The sequence below is a fragment of the Dama dama genome, chromosome X (assembly GCF_033118175.1).
Source record: "Dama dama isolate Ldn47 chromosome X, ASM3311817v1, whole genome shotgun sequence".
NCBI lineage: Eukaryota > Metazoa > Chordata > Mammalia > Artiodactyla > Cervidae > Dama > Dama dama.
Window position 1 is genome coordinate 10727339 of NC_083714.1, and position 18107 is coordinate 10745445.

The window sequence follows — 18107 nt, forward strand, 5'->3', positions numbered from 1 at the left end:
TTATTAATAGTAAATTAATAATTTCTAGTAATAAAGTGCACAATAAATGTAATGCACTTGAATCATCCTGAAACCATCCTCCCACCAACCCCAGTCCATGGATAAATTGTTTTCCATGTAACTGGTGCCTGGTCTCAAAAAGACTGGGGATCACTGCTCTATGAGACTCATCTGTTGAACGGGGGATGATAGTTGTACCTATTTCGTAAGGTTATTATGAGGGATAAATTAGACGATATATAATGTACTTAGTACATAGCCTTGTTCATTAAAAAATAGCTTAACTACCTCCTTACCCTCATGTATAGCCCTGTCTTGGAGACTGGCAATATATATCTCTGCGGGACTTCTCAGAACCTCTGAGAAGTCTAGATGAGTCTAAAACACTTTAACTTTGTCTAATGCATTATTTTCTAAACTTCTTTATCTATAGAATGATTTTTATCTCAGAATACTAAACATCTGAAATATAATTTGGAAAACACTGATTACCAAGCACTTGATAACTTCTTTTCTCTCTTACCTTCTCTCCCCCTCCCCCTACCCCTCCCTCTGTCTTTCTGTGTTTCTCTTAGGCTGACCTCATACTTTAACTGTACCAAAGTCCTGTCAGTGTCAAGGAGTGACTACACCAGTTATCTCACTATGATAAGAAAGAATGTTTTCAGCTATGATGACAAACATTTAAGTTATGTTTCTTGGTACTAATATGGTACCTTTTATATCAAGTTAATGTAACTTTATAGTTCCACAGGTTTATTCTCCTTATTGACTTGCAGAAACAATTTATTGTGAAAGGATAAAAACAAATGAGACAGGTTTGTGTTTGTTTTTATAAATTAGTGTATGGGCCTAACTTAGCTTAGCTTTTGTAATAATTAACACAGGAGGAAATTTAGTATTCTCAGTTAGCAGAGTGTTCCTATTTATGAATTTTTTATACTAAATGGTACCACAATTTCTGGAGAGGCATACCAAATTCTCTTTTTCTCTGATTCAGATACCTAGTAGAATACTAATTTAACATCTGTAACTTTTGCCTGCGTAGGTTCTTGTGGCAGGATCAAAATGAATACCTTATCCCTCAACATAATGCTCTTTCTGATTTTAATGATTAATACAATTTCCAATCTAATTCCCCTGTTATAATAACTATACGTGAAGAGAAGACAAACAAAAAGAGGTTCCAATTGCAGCAAAAGTTTGAACACCCCTTTATGAGCAGCCTTGTGACTGGATATTGTAGTAGGAGAATAGTAACAGGAAGTAGGTGAAGATAAACAATGACCTGGTCCTTTTCATCTAGGTTACATTTTCAGCCTGTGTTGCCTATTTTTTGGCTAATAGTGATATTTTTGTTTGGCACTCAAATATCAATAAAGGTAGGGCTTTTTATTGTTTGGTCCCTCAGTCATGTCCGACTCTTTGCAACCTCATGGACTGCAGCACGCCAGGCTTCCCTGTCCTCACCATCTCCTGGAGCTTGCTCAAACTCATGTCCCTTGAGTCGGTGATGCCATCCAACCATCTTGTCCTCTGTCGTCTCCTTCTCCTCCTGCCTTCTGTCTTTCTCAGTTTCAGAGTCTTTTTCATTGAGTCAGATCTTTGCATCAGGTGGCCAAAGTATTGGAGCTTCAGCTTCAACATCAGTCCTTCCAATGAATATTCAGGACTGATTTCCTTTAGGATGGACTGATTGGCACCACAGTTTTAAAGTATCAATTCTTCAGTGCTCAGTCTTCTTTATGATCCAACCCTCACATCCATACATGACTACTGGAAAAACCATAGCTTTGACTATATAGACTTTTGTAGGCAAAGTAATGTCTCTGCTTTTTAATACGCTGTCTAGGTTTGTCATATCTTTTCTTCCAAGGAGCAAGCATCTTTTAATCTCATGGCTGCAGTCACTAGGGCTTTTAGACCTACACAAAAATGCCACTCTCTAGAGTCTGGCCATATTTAAGGTTCCGAGTACATTTTCCTTTCATACATTCTTGTACTAGTTTCACATGATCTGGAAATTTGAGGGTTAAGTGGCAAGTGATGGAGGCCATATCTGAATTTTATTTTATGCCTAGGCTATGGCCTCCTTTTGTGCTCATCCCATCCCACACCCAATACAGTAGTAATTTATTCAGTGGGATTCTCCTTCTCAAGGTCTCACATTACAAGAAAATGGAATCAATGAATACAAGGACAAAAGAGCACCATAATTTTCTAACATTTGTTTGTATAAGTTTTCTTTCCTTGAAACCCCTAAATCTCCTGTTTAACTTTTTTTAACTGCTCAATAAAGATCAGGTTATTTTTAACCTGTGATGTATATATTGTAAGTCAGTAATTCCTTTACCTTGAGCCATTAAATAGTCTTCTCAGATTCTGAATAGTTCTGGATATTGTGCAGTTTATTATCCCAAAGGATTAAATACATAGATGCTATGGAGTTTACTGACTAGCATTCCTCTGGAAAACAGTAATAAATAGCAACAACAATGTTGAATTGGTTTCTCGAAATCTTACCTCCCACAAACAAAAACTGTAGCAATAGAAAACTTTAGCATAAACATTTTAATGCGATCACAGAATACCCTTTTGACCAAATAACATACATACTAGAATTTCTGCCTGGCCTGGCAATAGCATATCTTATTATTTTCTTTTCCTCAGTATCAGCACAAATTTAAGGTGGTATAAACACTCAACTTGTTCCAATGCTTCAAGACCTTTTATGTCCTCTGAACTTCCTCATAAGTGCCCAAACAACCAATCTCCTAGTGAACCAGGATGGCTGACTGGGTTCTATCTTGAACTTGGCACTAAAATGATATCTGTCCAGCTCCTGAATGCAAGTGTGAAACTGTAGTGAACTCAAACTCAAGGATGGAGAGGGATTATTGTGACCATTAGTACTGCTCTGGCTATATGTTGATTTCAGTGGGATCAGCACTAAAGCAGTAACTGTCACACTAAACCCAAGATCTGCAGAGTAGGATTAGTATTTAATTTGTTACTTATTATAGATATGTCCTTGCTGTAGGCAGACGTGTCTTGAAGATACGCCATTTATGAATGTAGGAAGGTGATGCATCTTCAACTGTTCACACAATTATCTTTAATGATGAATTTGTTTTCAGATTCAATCAAGATTCAAATTGTCACTAAATATAGCATTCTTTTTTTTTTCATTTATTTATATTGGTTGGAGGCTAATTACTTTACAATATTGTAGTGGTTTTTGTCATACATTGACATGAATCAGCCATGGATTTACATGTGTTCCCCATCCCGATCCCCCCTCCCATCTCCCTCTCTACCCAATCCCTCTGGGTCTTCCCAGTGCACCAGGCCCGAGCACTTGTCTCATGCATCCAACCTGGGCTGGTGATCTGTTTCGCCATAGATAATATACATGTTTCGATGCTGTTCTCTCAAAACATCCCACCCTCGCCTTCTCCCACAGAGTCCAAAAGTCTGTTCTGTACATCTGTGTCTCTTTTTCTGTTTTGCATATAGGGTTATCATTACAATCTTTCTAAATTCCATATATATGTGTTAGTATACTGTAATGGTCTTTATCTTTCTGGCTTACTTCACTCTGCATAATGAGCTCCAGTTTCATCCATCTCATTAGAACTGATTCAAATGAGTTCTTTTTAATGGCTGAGTAATATTCCATGGTGTATATGTACCACAGCTTCCTTATCCATTCGTCTGCTGATGGGCATCTAGGTTGCTTCCATGTCCTGGCTATTATAAGCAGTGCTGCGATGAACATTGGGGTGCACGTGTCTCTTTCAGATCTGGTTTCCTCGGTGTGTATGCCCAGGAGTGGGATTGCTGGGTCATATGGCAGTTCTATTTCCAGTTTTTTAAGAAATCTCCACACTTCTCCATAGCAGCTGTACTAGTTTGCATTCCCACCAACAGTGTAAGAGGGTTCCCTTTTCTGCACACCCTCTCCAGCATTTATTGCTTGTAGACTTTTGGATAGCAGCCATCCTGACTGGCGTGTAATGGTACCTCATTGTGGTTTTGATTTGCATTTCTTTGATAATGAGTGATGTTGAGCGTCTTTTCATGTGTTTGTTAGCCATCTATATGTCTTCTTGGGAATAATGTCTGTTTAGTTCTTTGGCCCATTTTTTGATTGGGTCATTTATTTTTCTGGAATTGAGCTGCAGGAGTTGCTTGTATATTTTTGAGATTAATCCTTTGTCTGTTGCTTCGTTTGCTATTATTTTCTCCCAATCCGAGGGCTGTCTTTTCACCTTGCTTATAGTTTCCTTTGTTGTGCAAAATCTTTTAAGTTTAATTAGGTCCCATTTGTTTATTTTTGCTTTTATTTCCAATAATATAGCATTCTTAAATTGCATTCATCAAACATTTGACATGTGTTATGTGCCAGGCACTCTGTTAGACATTGTAGTTTCAGTGATGAAAAACCCAGTCCCTAATGTGAAAGAGTCCATGGTTTAGTGAAACTCAGGTAAACCAGATAACCTCAAGGAAGCCTGCACTGGACAGTGTAAAACCTGGCTATCTAATGTAGATGAGTCAGGATCTTATGAAAGGAGTCTGAACTTTATTTTGTAGGTGAATGAAGCTACAGAGCTTTATGGAATCTGGTTAGGGATCTTTGGCAAAGAACTCTTTAAGAACCTTTGGCAAAGGAATTATGTGAACATTTTTCCCATTTAGAAAATTTTATCTGGTAGCCATGAGGGGACTGAATTGAAGAACTGAGACTGGCAGCTTGGAAACTAGCTAGCAGGTTGTTAGAGTGATTTAGGTTGCACTAGTGGTAAAGAACCCACCAGTCAATGCAGGAGATGTAAGAAATGCAAGTTTGATTCCTGGGTCAGGAAGATTCACTGGAGGAGGGCATGGCAACCCACTCCAGTATTCTTGCCCGGAGAATCCCATGGACAGAGGACCCTAGTGGGCTATAGTCCAAGGGGTTGCAAAGAGTTGGACACAACTGGAGTAACTTAGCACAGCACAGTGATTTAAGTACTGTGATTAAGTACTGTCACAATGGTGACAATGGAGCTGTGTTAGAAAAGAAATGGGCCTGTTTCTTATGTGGCCGATTTTCTAACTTCTCTCTGTGAAGTACTTACTGATAAAAACAAAATAAGTCTTTCCAGCTTACTTCACTCTGTATAATAGGCTCCAGTTTTATCCATCTCATTAGAACTGATGCAAATGTATTCTTTTTAATGGCTGAGTAATATTCCATTGTGTATATGTACACCAATACAGTATACTAACGCATATATATGGAATTTAGAAAGATGGTAATGATAACCCTATATGCAGGAAAGAAAAAGAGACACAGATGTATAGAACAGACTTTTGGACTCTATGGGAGAAGGTGAGGGTGGGATGATCTGAGAGAACAGCATCGAAACATGTATATTATCAAGTGTGAAATAGATCTCCAGCCCAGGTTGGATGCATGAGGCAAGTGCTCGGGGCTGGTGCACTGGGAAGACCCAGAGGGATGGGAAGGGGGGGGAGGTGGGAGGGGGGTTCAGGATGGGAAACACATGTAAATCCATGGCTGACTCATGTCAATGTATGGCAAAAACCACTACAATATTGTAAAGTAATTAGCCTCCAACTAATAAAAATAAGTGGGAAGAAAACAAAAACAAAGACAAAAAAAACACAAAATAAGTCTATTGGCAAAGTCTTTTTATGCAAAGTCAAGGATTGGCATTGTTCTGGCTAGAGTGACTGGACCACTGTCTTGAAATTCCTTGGCCATAACATCAGTCAAGTTATAGTCAAACTCCAGCCAATACTTCTAAAAGTATGGGTCACAGACTACGTGCAGTCAATGAATCCACAGAACTTGTTAAACTGCAGTTTCCCAAGACTCACCCCAGACATACTGAATTTGGGAATGGGGCCCAGGGATTTCAATGTTTTAACAAGTTTCCCAGGTAATTCTCATGCATGTTAAAGTTTGAGGATCATTGATCTAGTCCCATAGTTTTCAAAATATGATCTCAGAGCACTGCTCCCTGAGATTCTTTCAGGCACCCATGAGGTCAAAACTATTTTCATAATACTATGTAGACATTATTTGCAGAATTCACTGTGTTGACATTTACACGGATGGTTTAAAAGCAGTGGTGGGTAGAAACTGCTGGTACCTTAGCACCAATTAAGATAGAAGCAGCAAACTATATTGTATACATTCTATGCATTTGCAGTAAAAAGGAAATGCCAGTTTCACTTAGGACTGTTCTTGATGTAACAGTAAGAATAATTAATTTTTCTGAATCTCTACACAGCTTTTTTTTTTTTTTTTTTTTTTTTGCCTGTTCTGTGTGGTGACAATGGGAAGTAGTTGCAAAGCCCTCATATAACTGAGGTATGAGCCAAACTAGCTGTTATCTCCAAACAACTGCTTTTTAACTTGAAAGAACTACCAACAAACAATAGTTATTCAGCCTGGGGTATCTGGAAGACCTTTTGTCAAAAATGAACTAAGTGAATCTGTCCTTTGTATGCTAAGTCGCTTCAGTCATGTCCAACTCTTTGTGACCCTATGGACTGTAGCCTGCCAGGCTCCTCTGTCCATGCGATTCTTCAGGCATGAGTACTGGAGTGGTTAGCCATGCCCTCCTCCAGGGGATCTTCCTGACCCAGGGATCAAACCTGTGGCTTTTGCAGCTACTGCATTGCAGGCAGATTCTTTACTGCTGAGCCACCAGGGGAGCCCTTTCAGAGAAAACAAATGACAGCATTTGCTGCTAATGGTAAAATTTAAGTGTTCAAACAAAAATTAGGATTTTGGAAAACTTTTACCTACCACATGAGCTTGACAGTTTCTAAAACTTAGACTTTTCCAGTGAAAACAGTAGCAATATTAACAACCATAATTTTGTTTGTTAGTGTATAATCTTTAAATGAGTCACTATTTAAAAAATCTGCATAATTCAATGAATCAGTACTCTCCAGATGACCAACACATGGTGTCACAAAACCATGCATAGGTAAAGGATCCATTCAATATATTAGATCAATGGATTTTCATTTAGCTAAGTACAAGGAATTGATTGATAGGATTTCAAATTCTCCCTTGCACCTAATATTTAAGAAACTACCACTTATTGAGTTTTGTTGTAACATAAAAGAAGAATATGTACAATTATTTGAAAATGCTATTAAAACACTCCTCAATCTTCTGATTACATCTTTGTGTGAGTACAGATTTACCTTCATATATTTCAACCAGAAAAACAGATCATAGTTAGGTCTAATGCAGAAGCAGGTATGAAGATACAACTGTCTTCTACTGTCTGACATTAAAGAGGTTTACACAAATGACAATGCCACTCATGACATTTTTTGGAAAAATAGTTATTTTTAATAAAAATGTTATTTGAATTAATATATATTTATAGCTATTATATATGAATGAATAAATATTTCTTAAAATTCCTTTTAATTTCTAATATGGTTTATATGAATAGAAATAATCTACATAAACAAAAGTTCTTTGGAGAGTTTAAAGGAATTCTAAATCCAGAAATTTAGAGAAATGCTGATCTAGCCCTTGGGTTCTTAACAATGTTCTAAACATTACCACTTGTGGAAATCAGAATAGGCCTGGCAGGGCTAGGTTTTTTTAATAAGAATACTAAAAATTGTTTACCTGTGAATATGGTGTCATCAAAAAATTATGCATCTGTGACCTTTTAGACAGTATTGTTTCTAATTTTCTAGTGCCTTTAATGTGCTATTTCCTGAAAGTTCCAGCTGCCTGAAATTTTTTGGTGCCATATCGAATTATTCCCTAAAGTATTATTACCGTCAAAATCTTACAGCAGAAGTACTTGGGGATACAGGGCAGAAAGAAAGTCAGCTTGTTGAACTACCCGTGGCTGTGTGCCCCTGTTTCACTTGTTGGCTTAAAAGAATGATAATAAAAGGTGATTTTGGTCATCTTCACTGCCACCACCCCTCCCTCAAAAAGATGATTTGTAACAGTGCAAAAAGTTAAGAACTATGGCTTTAACCAACAGGCAACCTGTACTAATACCTGTTTCATATTCTGCAATAGACTAGAATTTACCTAAAGGCTAGTTAGGAGTGTCCATCTGTCCTAAGTCACTTCAGTCATGACCGACTCTTTGCGACCCTATGGATTATAGCCCACCAGGCTCCTCTGTCCATGGGATTCTCCAGGCAAGAATACTGGAGTGGGTTGCCATGCCCTCCTCCAGGGGATCTTCCTGATCCAGGGAGCAAACCAGTGCCTCCCTGCATTCATGCAAGAACTTCTGCAGTTCCTGCATTTCAGGCGAATTCTTTACCTCTAAGCCACCAGGGAAGCCCCATAACACATTAAAGGGATGTGCAGTACTGGCTTGTCTGGTTCCCAGTAAACCACAGACATATATTTCCAGATACTTTTAAGAAAGCACTTGTATATTTGTTTGTTGAGGTGCAATGATAAAAATTAATTTTTTAATTGAGAGCTGCTATGAAACAGTCAATTGAAGGAACTAAATTTGGTTTGTTGGTAACTAGTAGTAACCAGAAGTGAGCAAAAAACAAGTTGTCACAAAACAGGAACTTGCATAAAGAGAGGTTAGTTTGGCTTAAAAGTTTAGATAATTTTTTGTACTCATTTAAAAAAAATTCCACTTAGGACTGCTTGGTTTGGGGAGCCTTGGTATCCCTCTTTGAAGTACATTGACCTTCCCCAGTTGTCCAAAGAGTTTGGGCTATAGGGAAGGAAACTGAGCCTTTAAAAGCTATTTGGTGAGGACTTCCCTGGTGGTGCAGTGGTTGAGACTGTGCTTCCACTGCAGGGGTGTGGGTTCAAGCCCTGGTTAGTGAACTAAGGTCCCAAATGCCATGGTGGTGTAGGCCAAAAAAAAAGCTACTGTGGACAAATGAATAGTTAAGTTCACTTGAATTGGTTCCAGATTTTCTAAAAGAGGAAATGTTTGTTAGAAAATTGTGTTGAAATTCACCATACCTAGATCTTGTTCATTCCAGATACAAGTGAATTCAGAAGCGTTGGCCCCATTTTAACATCAGAATGAATGTGAGTTTAGTTTTTTAAGAGATACTTTGGCTTTCAGTTGCCCTTATTATTTGTAAACCACTCATTGTGAAGACTTATTTTCTAATATTAAAAGTGAAAAACTGGTTGAAAGAAATAATAGAACAGTTTCCTCACCTCCTTGTATTTTGTGATTGAATGCCAAGATGCTGTAAGTATGTCATCATTATGCTCAGGATATTTCATATTTTATAAAATATTTTAGAGTTCATTTTACATTTTGACACGTTACTATTAAAATGTGGGAGAGAAAGATCCTGAAGCACAGAGCTCACTACATGGCTTGCATTTGACAAATAATTTATTCAATGAGTTTGTCTGTGTTCACAAATAAATAAGATTAGACCCAGACCATAATATCATTGGAGATATTGGAGAAGAAAGTGATAACCCACTCCAGTATTCTTCCCTGGAGAATCCCATGGACAGAGGAGCCTGGTCGGTTACAGTCCATGGAGTCATAAAAAGTCAGACATGACTGGGGCAAATGACGCAAGCATAATATCATTGGACTTCCCTAGTGGTACACGGGTAAAGAATGCAGGAGACGTGGGTTCAATCCCTGGGTTGGGAAGATCCCCTGGAGAAGGGAACAGCTACCCACTCCAGTGTTCTTGCCTGGGAGATCCCATGGACAGAGGAGCCTTGCAGGCTACAGTCCATGGGGCCACAAGAGTGTCAAACATGACTTAGTGACTAAACAACAACAATAATTTCATTAGTTTTTTGAAAGAAATGAATGAGATTGGTCACCAGCAGGATCTTAGTGTCAAATTTCTATATATTATGAATAATAACTATGAAGTGTTTTTTGCCAGTAGTGATGAAGATACTAATTATAATTGAATGATATTTTAATTGAATGATATTCAGTAACAGTAGTAAGAGTTGCCACAGCCTTTTTTATTATCTTTGTTCCCAAGATAAGCACATGCCAAAACCTTTATTCATTGTTTTTTTTTTCTCAAACTTTAAACTTTTTATTTTCTATTGGGGTGTGGCCAATTAACACTAGTAGTAAAGGATGCACCTGAAAGTATAAGAGACTTGGGTTTGAGATGCTGGTTTGATCCCTGAGTTGGAAAGATTCCTTGGAGTAGGAAATGGCAACCCACTGCAGTATTCTTGCCTAGAAAATTCCATGGACAGAGGAGCTTAGCAGGCTAAAGTTCATGGAGCCACAAAGAGTCGGACATGACTGAGCGCACACACACGTATAGCCAGTTAACAATGTTATGGTAGTTTTAGGTGAACAGCGAAGGGACTCAGCCATACATATACATGTATCCATTATTCATTGTTGAGCATTTGAGATTAAGAGTCTAAATTTCCTCTTATGCTAAATTATCATCTATTCCTAATCTGTCTCTTCTCCCAAAATACCCTAGATAGCAGAGTGAAAATGTGAGAAACTTGAGCCATATCATGTTATTAATGGTTTTTAAGTGGGAAGTTCAAAGATTCCCTATAGAATTGAGTAACTGCTACATTTTGTCTGTCAAGATAAGTGTCAATGTTTTGCTGGACCCAGAACGTGTATTTAAGCAACAAGGGTTCAGATTAGCTATTCTTGACCATTAAATTGTCAACTATAAAGTAATGTTAACACACTAGAATTGTAAACATGACAGCTTTTCGTTTTTGCTTTTCAACTCTGAAAATTTATCAGAGACAAAGCATTACAATTTATAAATAAGTCCTTGAAACAAAGTGCAGATTTAGAGAGATTTAAATCCTGAAATTACAGCTGTTCTGTGATCAGGGTTTAGGCCATTAACATTTGTTCTCCAATTAATGATCAGTTTTCTTCATATGACACTTTTAGTCTATTAAAGATTTTTATTTTGGCGGGGAAGAGGTGCTATGATTTTTGGAAAAACAATGAAATTAATAAATAGCTGGTTTGAAAATTCCATAAGGGTAGCAGGAGAAAATTGTCTTATTCCTTTGCCAGAATTGATTTTAGAAGCTTGGTACAGCCCTGTCTCCTTCAGGCAAAAGCTGCAACCCAGTGGTGTGATTCCCACTTCAAAGTTATTTTTGTCACATTATACTTCTTCCCTCCCTCAAACTCTAGTCCATTTCTGGTTTCCAATTTTTAAATAAAGAGTTCTACTAAGTTCAGAAATATCAAAACAAGTGCAGTTTGTTATATTACAAATTACTGGACATTGAAAGAAAATAGTCTTTTTTATGTAGGAAGCAATTCTACTAACCCAGTATCAGTTCAGAATGCGGTTTGGAAATTATTGTTTTCTATTACTGACCATGAAAATGGATATGTACAATTAATTTTTCAGGCTTAGTTCATATTCCTAATGGTGAAAGGCTAATATACAGGAGACATCTGCAAATGCCTAGAGGGCAGGGACTATATTTTATTCCTTTCTGTGGCCCCAAGGCCTAGCATAGTGTCTGTTTTGTGTGTAAATACTTCCAAAATACTTAATGAGTTTCAAGGTATTATCTTCTGTATGAGTGATCCACAAGAAGATTAATTGAACCATAGCCTTGATCTTTTTAACACTATGTTGTAATTAGCTGGGCTGTGCAACCCATATTTGGCTTCCTAGGCTTAGTCCTTTCCAAAGGAGATAGTTGTTATAGCAAAGTTGTTGGATAGAAAAGTGGAACACTTGACAACTTGTTTAAGAATATGTATTAGTGCACTACATTGGTTTTAAAGATCAACTGTAAGAATGGTTTAAGGAAATAACAATAATGTTAAAGATTGTGGTAAAAATATTTGCATGTAATATGTTATTGTACTACTATGAGAGAATAAACTGATATGCAAAATTCTACAGTATAAGGAACATAGATTAAATGATATAGGTTAGTAATAAATGACTAACTTTTTATACAGAATATGCTGTGTGAGACTTTAAAAAATCACTTACAAAGTTATTAATTTTAGTTTGAGAGGTTTGGAATCAGCTGAAGCATAATAACAGCCTCCTGAATTTCCAATATTTTAAAGACAAGAAGAAAGCTTAAGGGAGAAAAAGACTTGGCCTGCCTGCTGTGGTAAGACACACACAGACTCACTCACTCACTCGCCCCAGTCAGAAAAAGATTTTTTTTTTCTTTTCCACAAAAAGAAGTCTGACTCTTCTTCTTTGAAGTTTTGGGGTACATATTCTTTGGGTTTTATCAGAGTAGCAAGTAGAAAAACAAATTTAACTTGGGGATGTACATGAACTTTGACTTTTTAAAGTAAGTATGAAAAAGTGAAAAGAATAAGCAAAGTATTAATAATTTTGCTATAATTGTATACTATATGTATTTAAGTTTTGACTCTATAATGTCCAGTGGTGCACTGGAGTTTTCTGACTCAGCCAATTGTACCCATATTTTCCTAACTCCACATTTTTATGGCCATTGTTGTTGTTTGTTGTTTAGTCAATAAGTCATGTCTGATTCTTTTGTGACCCCATGGGCCATAGCCCATCAGGTTCCTCTGTCTGTGGGATTTCCCAGGCAAGAATACTGGAGCAGTTTGCCATTTCCTTCTCTAGGGGATCTTCTCGACCCAGGTATTGAATCCATGTCTTCTGCTTGGCCAGCAGATTCCTTACCAGGAAGGCCAGATTCCCACCAGGGAAGCCACTTACATGGCCCTAGGAGTAGTATTTATGACATGGAAATTGGCACACACTACAAATCAAGGCTTCTTCCATCTCTCTCAAGAGCCAGTCGTTAAATCTTACCACTCCCTCCTCCAATGTACCTATTTACTTTTCATTTTTTACTGTCAAATAATAGCTTTAGGTTTCACTGAAGATAGAGAACTGATGTAGAATGATGGTGAAGAGCAGAGGCACTGAAGCCAAACTACCTGGTTTCAGATACCAGCTCTGCATGTATTAGCTTGTGTTATCCTAGGCAAGTTAGTCAGTCTTATCTCTAATAGGAAAATGGCAATGCCTATCTTGTAGGGTTGATATAAGGATTAAATATGTTAATACAGGTAAAACACTTAGAATAAGGTCTAGTTTATAGATCTTATCTGGCAACTTGAATTATCCAGAAAGTAGCCAGGATTCAGGAAGTAAAAATATCACTGAGCAACCAATCTAAATATCAGAGAGTACTTGCCCCGAACCCCTCAAGTTCTCTCTGGGAGCCTGTTTTACTCTTTGCTTTGATCCAAGCTTGATTGACTTTTCAGAGCTGACAGTAGATTACTGGTATAAAATTAGAAAGAGAGAAAAGAAGCAACAAGTGACAAGCTGTCTCCCCCAAAGAAAACTACCCAAAGTGAGAGCTCATAAATGAGTCAGACTGGATGATCTCTAAGGTTGATTCTAGCTCCCCAAATCTGTGACTTTGCTGGAAAATCATACCAGTTTTGGGACAAATAACCTAGTTACTATATTAAATAATGGTTTACAAAGATGATCCACTATCAATAGTAAATCATAATCAGTATATCCTAGTTAGGAAAGTAGGGCAGTATGGATGGCTTTTTTAAATGTCCATTCAAAATTGTTGAAATTAAGTATGTGCATGAAACTTTTTTATTAAACTTGGGAATTTTGCTTATATGGAGTACCTAATTCCCTGACAATACTAGATAAAGGGGAGTGTTGCTATAGTTAACTAAAAGACAGAGGGAGTATGGCATGCCAATTGAAATGCAAAAGAAAATAAACTACTAGCTAGAAGTTAAAACCCAAGTGACAGGGGAACAAAGAGGAAATACTTACATTCTCACTTGAAACTTGGGGGGAAAAGAGCATAGAAGGCAACATTTGAACTGGGAGTTAAGTAATACGTAGGCAGAAAAGGGATGAGGAGTGTCAGCAGATGTAGGACATTTTAGGCTGAGAGAACAGAATGAAAAAAAGGAAAGTTATGAAAAGTGAAAGATACTAGCCGATCCTATGTGACTGGATGGATCCAAGTGTTCATGAGATATGGTTGTAGTGGATATACATCAAACTGGAAAAGTTGGTTTGGGACCAGATCATATAAGGCTTTAAATACTAGGCCAAGAAGTCAGAAATTTAATGAGTAATAAGGAGCCAGTAAAGATTTTTGAGTGGGGAAGAGTCATGATCCAACTACATAATGGCAAAAGTCAACCAGGATGGTAAACACTGATGAAACTTTAAGGGAAAGGGGAAATTTGGAGTCAAGAGTGACCAGTTAGGTTACTGAAGTAGTTCAGTCAAAGAAATTATGAGGGCCTATTATATAGGCAACAGGAACAGAATGGAGGTTCTGAAAATGAGAGATGCTAAGGAAGTTTTATCTATTGCATGCATGCATGCTCAGTCGCTAAGTCATGTCTGACTCTTTGGGACCCTGTGGACTGTAGGCTGCCAGGCTCCTGTGTCTATGGGATTTCCCAGGCAAGAATACTGGAGTCAGTTGCTATTTCCTTCTCCAGGGGATCTTCCTGACCCAGGGGTCGAACCTGTGGCTCCTGCCTCATCTCCTGCATTGCAGGTGAATTCTTTACCGCTGAGTCACCCAGGAAGCCTGTATTCTATTGGGCTGGCCAAAATGTTAATTTGGTTTTTTCCATATGATGTTACAGAAAAACCCAAGCGAACTCTTTAGCCAACCCAATACATGAGACTGACTAGGTTAGCAGGGGGTATTCAAATGTGATTCTGATGTCACTAAACCTGGTGATCAGTGGGTTGTGATGCCATTAACTGTAACCAGGAACAGTGGGGGGGGAGCAGTTTTTAAATAGTCACAAGGGTGTAAAGACTAGGAGATGTATAATAATGCTTAGAAATAGGACTTTTATATGATTAGAAAGCTAATTCAATAGATAGTTGTAATACATATAGCATATATGAATATGGATTGGGGTAACTGAAGCACAGCATTGTTCCTTATGTGTAGACAGTGTACATTTCTTGATTCTCCTCGTTTTTTAATCTCCATTTGACCACGAAGGCCAGTATATTCCTGAGCATCCACCCCTGCCACCCACCTCATATCTTCTAAAAGAATGAAAATGTACTTCTATTAGTAAAAAACATTTATATACGCATCTGTGATTTAAAAAGAAGTCTTCAGAAATATCATATATTCCTAAACCTCATTTTTAGAATGATCTATACAAATATTATACATTTTACAGTATCAGAAGTGAATGCTATAGTTAATCAAAACTTTATAACCAGAAGCTTTCCTGACAGATAGCTTGTAGAGAAAAGCCAAATAATTACAAAATAGAATTGAAATAATTTCCCACATTGCAGGCAGACGCTTTAAACTCTGAGCCCTGACTCAGAGTAACCTCTGCCCAGGTTCAATCCCTGGGTTGGGAAGATCCCCTGGAGAAGGAAATGGCAACCCATTCCAGTATTCTTGCCTGTGAAATCCCATGGACGGAGGAGCCTGGTAGGCTACAGTCCATGGGCTCGCAAAGAGTCGGACATGACTGAGCGGCTTCACTTTCACTTTCACTTTCTGTGCTTTTAGTGCCAAGGCTAGAAACTTAAAGCTCCCAAATAAAGAGAAAAATCAGTCTCTCTCTGGCAAAATAGCCAGTTATTTAGGACCATTTGCATCATATACTGATAGAGGAAAGAGATACAACAGAAGACATTTTAGCCTCCTTCACTTTCGGCTGCTTTTGAAATTTTACTCATGTAAGTGAGGAGAAAGTGAGTCTTCAGTGTTACCAAACTGAGTAATGGCAAATGAGTCAGCAGTAATATAAAAGGGTTTAACTGAATGGCTATCCTGTGATAAAATAATGTCTTTTGGAACTTCAAGGATCTCTAATACCCTGTGAATATATTTTTTGAGTTAGTAACTTCAAGTGAGGGGAGAATCTTGATCTTTTGTAGACTTTGGCCATTGGGGACCATAAATTTAGGAGATTACTTAGGTAATAATTCTGCTATAGGCATTGCCATTTGAGGTTTGTACTCTTGATTTGATCATTGAAAGTGTGAATGGCAAAGAACTCTAACCTTTTCCTAAACATTACTGATCTCAGGTCATTTAAACTAGAAGGAATATAAACCATGTTAAGCATTGGACTGGTAAGAGTAACATTCTTACACCATTGGGAAAGATTGGGAAAGATAATGTCTGTCCTTTATTTTTATCACAACATTTATAAAGTTGTTAAAGCGGGAGATGTTACAGAGATTTAGCCTTTAGATTAAGACTTCTAGACTATTAGACTAAGTACAAAGTTTAGTCTCATTTCAGACTTGACTTTAGTTGGAGCTGAATGGAAACACATTTCTATCAATTGTACATGTTATATTCATTGCTAACCTGATTCAGTTCAGTTCAGTCGCTCAGTCGTGTCTGACTCTTTGTGACACCATGAATTGCAGCACGCCAGGCCTCCCTGTCCATCACCTAACTCCCGGAGTTTACTCAAACTCATGTCCATTGAGTCGGTGATGCCATCCAGCCATCTCATCCTCTGTTGTCCCCTTCTCCTCCTACCCTCAATCCCTCCCAGCATCAGGGTCTTTTCAGTGAGTCAACTCTTCGCATGAGGTGGCCAAAGTCCATGCAAAACCTTAGGGCACCTTGGACAAATTTTATATTGCTTTTGAGGATATAGAAAAATGGCACACGGACATATATAATATATATATATATATATATATATACACATATATATACACACACACACATATATAATGTGTGTATATATATATATACACATATATATATACACACACACATATATAATGTGTGTATATATATATATATATATATATACACACATATATATACACACACACACATATATAATGTGTGTGTATATATATATATATATTTATTTATATATATATAGGTTGTCCATTTGGGCTGTAATCATTATCAAAAATTACTAATCCTGATATATATATCCTTATACATTTTATTTTTCTTTATTTTTTTTGACTATGTTGCATGTGGGATGTGGAATCTTAGTTTCCCAACCAGGAATCAAACCCATGCCCCCAGAAGTGGAAGTGTGGAGTCTTAACCACCAGACCTCAAGGGAAGTCCCTTCCTTATACATTTTAGTAGCAGGCTCATGAGATAGTCTATCACTTTATAAATTCAGAAATACATAGTTAAATTTTTCGTTTTTCCCAAATCTCAGATTCTCTAGGAGAATTCCCTACTATCCAGGTGACTACTTTAAGAAAACCTTCCCAAATAATAAAAATAAATGGAAAAAAAAAAAGAAAACCTTCATGTAAGAGGCAAATTGGGCCCCAAGGCCAATACTTTTGAATTATAGGTAGCAAACCTGAGAAGGGGGGAGGTATTTATTATATATTAATATCATGGCTTGCTTACTAAACTATGAGTTCCTTAAGGTCAGTAACCAAGTCTCAGTATGCTTATATTCCCTGTAACTTACATATATACACATGTGCCCAATAAATGTTAATTGAATGAAGGAGTGTCCTTCCTTTGTCTCATTGAGTGTCCTTTAAAATCATTTTAGCAATTGGATTTTTATACTAGGAAAAATTTTATACTTTAGCTTTACCAAACTAAAACTGAATTCCTTTTCTTTTACAGGTGCAGGAGACATTGTTGCAATCATGATTGGCAATCTGAAAGGCACCAAAATTCTACAATCTATTCAAAGAGGCATACAAGTTACAATGGTCATTGAAGTAGGGAAAAAACATGGTCCTTGGGTGAATCACTATTCGATTTTTTTTGTTTCTGTGTCCTTTTTCATTATTACGGCAGCAACTGTGGGCTATTTTATCTTTTATTCTGCTCGAAGATTACGGAATGCAAGAGCTCAAAGCAGAAAGCAGGTTTGTAATGATCCTTTCTTCCAATTTAAAAATATTTTACTGTTTTAATTGTAGATTCAGTGTCATGCATTTTAATATGCTTCCCTTGCTGGACAATGATCCATGCGTGCATTTTGTGAAAACTGGTAGTTTTTAAAAGTATGTCCGCTTCTGTACTCTCAGATCTCTTATTTTCGGAAACTGGTCTAAGGCCTTAATCCTACTGGGTTAAGTCTTTTAATACTTTATTAGAGAGCACAGCAAGCATTTAAGTA

General features: G+C 37.4%; 1 protein-coding gene across 3 annotated transcripts in view; it reads left to right on the plus strand.

Annotated features, from left to right (window-relative positions):
- The window catches only part of RNF128 (ring finger protein 128), a 101407-nt gene that overhangs the window by 53705 nt on the left and 29595 nt on the right, over positions 1-18107 (plus strand). For all 3 annotated transcript variants that reach the window (XM_061137123.1, XM_061137124.1, XM_061137122.1), the window contains one exon: positions 17606-17853. In XM_061137123.1, coding sequence (XP_060993106.1) covers positions 17606-17853 — 248 coding nt within the window. The remainder of the gene's footprint in view (positions 1-17605; positions 17854-18107) is intronic.